Here is a 6,876-nt window from a genome sequence, read left to right as displayed (position 1 = left end):
ATTCAGGTGTGTAGCTAGCGGCAGCCTCGAGCTACCTAAACTGACAGAAACCATCTTTGGGAAAAAAGTATTTGACGTGTACTTTGACCATTTAGCCAGCCACCAGGGGGCGATCCAGATGTTTTAGCTTCACATCCTTATAGTCTATGGCAGAGATAAGCAGCGGGCTACAGAGGTCTGGTGACCTCACTTCTTCTTAACACCACACAGCCAGATTTTTTTTTTTCATTTTCAAACTTGTAGTCTTTAGACCATAGACATGTATTAGTAGTCACTGTGACGTCATCCATTGTTTGTGGACGGCCGTTTTGAAGCCTCGAGTTTGACATTTTGGCTGTCGCTATCTTGGTTTTTGGCCATTGCCATCTTTTTTTTTTGCAACCAGAAGTGACACGAGAGGGTGGAGCTAAGCACAACTGGACGCTGAATAAGACATTTTTTAGGCAGCCAAAGTGTTATAATTAACTTTCATGAACACACTGTGAAAGGGTTAAATTTGTAAGACGAAAACACGAACAACTCCCAGACCGGACAACGTGGTAGCAACTTGTCAATCACAAGGTAGCCACTCCCTAAAGCATCCCCTGCTTTATGGTCTATTTGACTCTAAATGAAACCCTTGTCCATAATCCTCTAAAAACAAACCACCATAACTATCAACCCTTTATCCAACACTCTTTTAAACATCATCTATCTATCTATTTATATATCTATTTTTTTTTAGTCTTGCCTTAATTTGATTTGACTGCCAGCCACCCCCCACCCCCTCTCAAGCACACACACTGTACATAGTCACATATACACACTTTGATATTGATCTTTGCCCAGTTCTGTTTTTATTTATTTATATATTTTTATATTATTTTATTTTATTTATTTATATATTTTTATATTATTTTTTATTTATTCATTTATCTATTTTATCTAGTTTTATTTCATTTTGTTATTATTCATATTTCATTTTAGTTTATTTGTTATAAGAACCCCCCCAATAAATACAACAAAACTACTCAACTGGCATGGGACACGCTGGGCTCCTCTTCCATCTCCTCTCTCCTCCCTCCATCGGAGACTGCTTATGGATAGAAAAGGGCAAACGCCCTGAGCTATCTACCAGGCTCAAGACCTACCACTACTGACTCTAAATGGGACCATAATTTACTAAATGAACGTCGTGCTGTATTGAAGAAGATTTGAAACTAGCGATTGAAACCATAAACTTATGTTTACAATGTTTACTGAGGTAATAAATCAAGTGAGAGAAGTCGGTATAGGTAAATTAATGATATAGATTTTTGTCCAAACTTCCTTTCTTAATTACCAAAATATTAAAGTTTATTAAGGTACATTTTGAACCGATAGAAAAATGTGCAATTAACTATGGACAATCGTGTGATTAATTGCAATTAAATATTTTAATTGATTGACAGCCCTAATTCATATTGAACCATTCTGCAGTTCACAATTAACACCCGATACCAATATCTAGTACCAGTGGAGAAAGTAGTGTGCTCTTTTGAGGGTGAGGAGGTCGGGTTAGAGAAAGGGTTGTTACACAATCCCTACATTTATATTTTCTCATTTAAGATATTTTTGTGATTGATTGATTACATAACTGCTTTCAGATCATTTTATTTAAATTATGCCATTAATTGATCATAGCTTTGTGTCTTAGAAATGTTTTGATTTCATGTTCTATTGGAAATTTACGAGCATATGGAGTTCTTTCTGCTGATTAAAATAACTACAAAATGGTTCATTTCTACATCAGTAGGGAAAATTTCACTGGGAAAAGTCAAGACTGTACAAAACTGTAATACACATGAAAAGAAAAATGTACATTTGTATGTATACAGTAAATTTATTTGTGTAGCAATGTGTTACATGTACTGTAACCAGAAAATGCACCTTTGAGCTTTCATATAAAGTTATATACAGTGAACAGAAAATTTGCCACTAAATGACATCAATGCCAATAAAAACAAACAAGAAAAACAGACCTGCAGCAATGAAAAAAGCTGCGGTCAGTTCAGTAAAACACAACAAAATGTACTTCATCACAGTACGTAACACCATATCATAAATATTTATGGAATATACATGTCACATATTTTGATAATTAAAATGGATCATGTTGCATGTAATGGCTCAAATGATGACAATTTCACTGAGAATCAACTCATCACTCGTGTAAATTGTAGACAATTGTACTTACTCCTTTGCACACGTGCCAAAACTAACGCTATTTGCTTGAAATTCAAATCTGTTGTGAACAACAAACTAATTGTTCAGAGATTTGAGCTCATTGTTTTGAAAAAAAAAATTGGCATTTGATAATTGAACCAAAGTGAATGAGAAAAACTTTTCATTTTGGTAGCATTTGCCAACTAACTGACACGATAACTAGGTTTTGAAGCATGAATGAAGTGTTTTAGGTGAGTTACTACCTTTTGCAGAGGTGTGATGTCCCATCAAACAGTTGTGATAATTGCACTTATAGTTTAGAAAAAGTTAAGACTGTTTTGAAAAATGAGCCAAAGCGAATTGCGAAAAAGCCATTTACATGCACAAAAACATAATATGTTCTTGAGCTGATTCTATAAACATGGACGTGGAGCTTTCTCACACAGCCAGCGTTGCTTGGACGAACATGGATAGTCATGCCAGTTGGCCAGCTCTGGGTAGGAGAAACACATCGTCACACAGTCCTCTATGATCACGGGGTGGCGACTCGACTGGCCAGGCGTCCAAAATCTAAGTGACAGTATAGAGATGGAGATCAGATAGATGCAGTCTAAATATTCATGTTGGATCACTGGAGTGAGAACCAATAAACCAGGTTGTTCAGAGTAATGTTATATTTCTCAAAACTGAAATGGGTGTTTTGCTAACATGTCAGGACTGACGTGTCTGTGAGTCACCTTTAGACTTTTAGTGTCAGCGTTTTCTTTCTAATCACAGTTTGAATTTGAAACATTTATTACTGAGATCTTATTTGAATCAACCTGCCTAGCAGAAAAATACAGGGTTCTCCTAAAGGCCTTACGATTTGGTCAGCGCAGATCCGTCCACCCATTTCCACCCAGTGCTCCCAGTTGGGACATACAGACCAATCCAGTGCGTGCAACCACTCTTCCCTTTTAGGCGGTACAAGCTCTTCTGTTGATTGAGACCGTAGAAAATGTAACTATGACTTTAACATCAAGAATAGCAAACACACATACATTCAGAGCCTGATTTACCTGTTCCTCTTCGCTGTTGATCACCACCAGGTCAGCATCTTTACTCTGACAGTATTCCCTGCTGTCCTTCCATGTCTTCACCTCAGTGGAGACGAAGTAGCATCTGCAGTTAATCAATGTCCAACCTGCAGGACACTGCTGAGAGGAACTACAACCCCTCAGCTCTGGAGGAGGAAACAAACGACACATCACGAATTAGACTCTGAGGCATTTAATGGGCAGCTATAACTACAAATAGATCTCCAACTTTGACAATGAATTTAATTTAAAGACAATAGATGACCAAAAAACACTAATTGTAATTAGTACCTATAGACTACAACGCTACAGTCATCAATTGCAAACACATATTCATGTCTAAAATGAAAACTATAATTATAACTAAAAAACTAGTGCAGATCTCCACCAGGTGTGTCTGCAACGACCACAGCTGTAATGTTTGATTGACTGAATACAACCCACAACAGGCTAACCCCTCATCTAGACTGCAAGTGTATCAGATGTGTTTTTCACTCACACGTCTCACACAACAGATACACTCTCATTTTAATCTATGGGATGTCTACAACGGCTCTAAGGGGCGCGACTCAGCTCCGTCTCACTGGCATAACGGCGACTTGAAGCATTTATTCAAGTCAATTTTTTGACAATATGAGTGTAAACGTGAGATTGATGCGCAATAAAAAGGCATGGAATAACTGTGTCTCTGGCTGCAGAGCAGCCGTGTGTGTAGTTCTGTTAGCCATTAGCGGCGCTGATGCTCTCAGCAGTGTGTGTACTGGTAGTACTGTCAGCTGTCAGCTTAGTATGCAAGATTAGCTGTGGACAGACACAGAGATGCATGCACACACCGACGACACACCACTCTCACAGACGGCGATCTCATTAGACCCTGGCAAAGATAAATAAAACCCCTAAGTGACTCCTGGTGCCAGTATCAGAAAAGATACTGCAATGCAACAACTGTTCCTGTTGTGCAGCTAACGCCAATACAGTTAAAGCGTTCATATTTGCTGTTCTAAATGGCATGTGCTATTTAGAAAATAAAAACTTTACTAAACAAGAGCTGCTGCTTTTGAACTTTCCCAGCAGCAACAAAGGTTTCTTTGTAGAAACCACAAGAAGCGCTGGTATTCGCAGGAGATGTGACCAAACTGAAAAAAAAAAAATGAAGACTGAAAGAATGATGAAGAATGAGAGGAGGAAGAGGAAGACATGAAGAGGAACTAAAGTTGAGCTCAGAAGACTGATTTGTTCTCACCCTTCAGCTCACTTTTCAGCCTGTCCCTCTCCTCCTCCACGTTCTTTATCATGTTGGTGAGTTCAGTGTTTCTGTTCTCAAGCAGGTTTTTGTCTCTGGTCAAGGCGTTGATTCTTTCTTGACATCTGTTGTGCTCGCCAGGCTTCTTTCTCTCACAATAATTTTCCTCCTCCTTCATCTGGTTTTGGTTGCAGAAATCAGTTGCGTTGCTATTCGACTGGGTTGATTCCTTGCTTGAGTACACTGATATATAAAAAATAAGTTACAATTAAAATATATTTTTTAATTAATTTAAATCAAACATTTTGTTCAGGTTTTGTTTGACGGCAAATTATAAAAAAGGTTTGACAGCAACATGTAAAATTACACCACTCAGCGTGTGTATTTGCAATATTGTGGTGCTGTGAATGCAACACTGTCTTAGCACATTTTAAGTAGCACAATAACAAGAAACCATACTCACATGTAAGGCGTAGAGAAATATTGAGAATGGCTTGTATGATAAACAGCACGCCAAAGCCGAGAAAAAGCAGGTGACAGAGTCTTCTCCCTGCAAAATAAACACACATATAGACAAACAATAAGAAAGTCTATATAACCATGGTAGCAGCCGTGTGAGGCTGCTGTGTATTGTTGACGTATCATAAATTATTCTTATGCTCTATAGCATTTTAAACTTTTAGATGATAAAATTCATCAAGTAACCAAACTAACCAACAATCATTAGCATGCTAATGGTTGCCATAATGGATTTACATTTCATTACAACTTCATTACAGCCTCTGGGGCTGAAGCAGGAAAAGCGGGTCGGTGCCGGGGCTGATGCAGGAAGAGAAAACGTTATCGCCTCCCGACTGCGCCCGCAGGGAGACACTGGCACCTGGTCGGAGACGATAACGTTTCTCGCTGCGGAGCCCCGTCACTTCACAAGACACGGGAAACCTCTGTTGGTCTGGAGGAGCTGCAGCATTTATTTCTGCACAAACGTCCACTGTACATTCACTAGATATTCTCAGAGCTAAAGGCAGAGGAGGAGAGACTCCGGCCACACGCGAGCGCGCATTTGCGAGCGCGCATTTGCATTTGCGAGCGCGCATGGGATCCCAACCCGGTAGATTTATACCTGTAAAAAGTTACAAACAGTCCCTTTAAAGGTCCCATGAGATGGTGTCACTGCTTCCTTACTTTGATGTACATTGCAGGACTTAGAGATAAAAACAGTTTGGTTAAGGTTAAACAAAGATTGTGGTTTTGGTTAGATATTGAACAGTAAACATACAAGTGAAGTCATCATTGACTTTTTCAATATTTAACCAAGACCACAATCTTTACCTAACCTTAATCATGAGTTCTTAAACATAACCATTGTATTGCAATGGGCGGGTATTGTTGTTAACACGCATCGTCAGTGAATGTATTGCAGATAGAGTAGGTTATAAATGACATTTGTAGGGTTGTAAAAACAACTTACAATTCAACCTGTGTTGTTTAACAGTACATAAACAGTAAAATGAAGTGTGTTATTACCTGTTTGAGTTGTATCCCCTCTGCGTTTCTGCTCACGTCTTGGTCGCTCATTAACATAATCTGCCATCTCTATTTGCTGCATCCTCCTGGTTGCCTTAATATTTGGTGAGTTCAGAGGAGTCTGATCAGTGAACTGTGTTCCCTCTTCTGGTTTGTGTCTTTGCCAAGAGTGAGCTAATATACCCATTATTACACAATTAAAAGGTTTAGAAGAGGTCAAATTGAGGAAGAAACAATTATGTGGAAATACAATTTCTCACACTAAAATCTGTTTCACTTGAACGACTGAAAGCTATTTATAATTATATAATTCAAAATATTTGATAAATGCCCTTTCTTCATTTTCACTTTACCTTTATAGTTATAGTCTACTATACATGATTTCTCAAAATTGCCTTAAGAGTAATCTTCATGCACCTATGGGAGAAGTATGAAAGGGTATTGAAAGTACTCAAATGGTCAATAGAAATGTAAACAATCCTCTTTATTATTGTTGTCCATATTTTTTTTATGTTTGAGTGCCAAAATAATGGTGAATCAAAATAACAGTATAGTCAGTAATAACCACATGTGTGATGGGAGAAGGTGCCTGCATCTATAGGGCAGGTTAGGATGTTTAGTTTGACTTTCATGTATTTTTGTATTAAAATAGTTTAAAATGACATATTTTAAACATGAAATTAAGCAGGCATGAGTGTAAGGATATGAAGACAGAGAAAATACACAATTGCACATCACCAAATGAAAATGTGAAATATCTCATCAGTCACATACACTACACGGGAAACTGGTTCAGTACCAACTCTGCACATCAAAAAGCTGACTGAAACTCTGCCAACGCACAAA

General features: G+C 38.2%; 1 protein-coding gene across 1 annotated transcript; it reads right to left on the bottom strand.

The window, feature by feature from the left end:
* Positions 1–1,668: 1,668 nt before the first annotated feature.
* Positions 1,669–6,251, bottom strand: LOC119485250 (CD209 antigen-like protein C). Its single transcript, XM_037764692.1, has 6 exons — positions 6,031–6,251; positions 4,967–5,053; positions 4,504–4,746; positions 3,243–3,406; positions 3,047–3,159; positions 1,669–2,754 (listed from the first exon to the last, which is right to left on the bottom strand). Exons 1-6 carry the CDS (start codon positions 6,215–6,217, stop codon positions 2,598–2,600), a joined length of 951 nt encoding a protein of 316 aa, XP_037620620.1. The 5' UTR covers positions 6,218–6,251; the 3' UTR covers positions 1,669–2,597.
* Between the last annotated feature and the right edge of the window lie 625 nt (positions 6,252–6,876).

This window comes from Sebastes umbrosus, chromosome 3 (genome assembly GCF_015220745.1).
Source record: "Sebastes umbrosus isolate fSebUmb1 chromosome 3, fSebUmb1.pri, whole genome shotgun sequence".
Classification (NCBI taxonomy): Eukaryota; Metazoa; Chordata; class Actinopteri; order Perciformes; family Sebastidae; genus Sebastes; species Sebastes umbrosus.
Note: the sequence above shows the minus strand (reverse complement) of the source record. Positions and strands in the feature narration are given on the sequence as shown.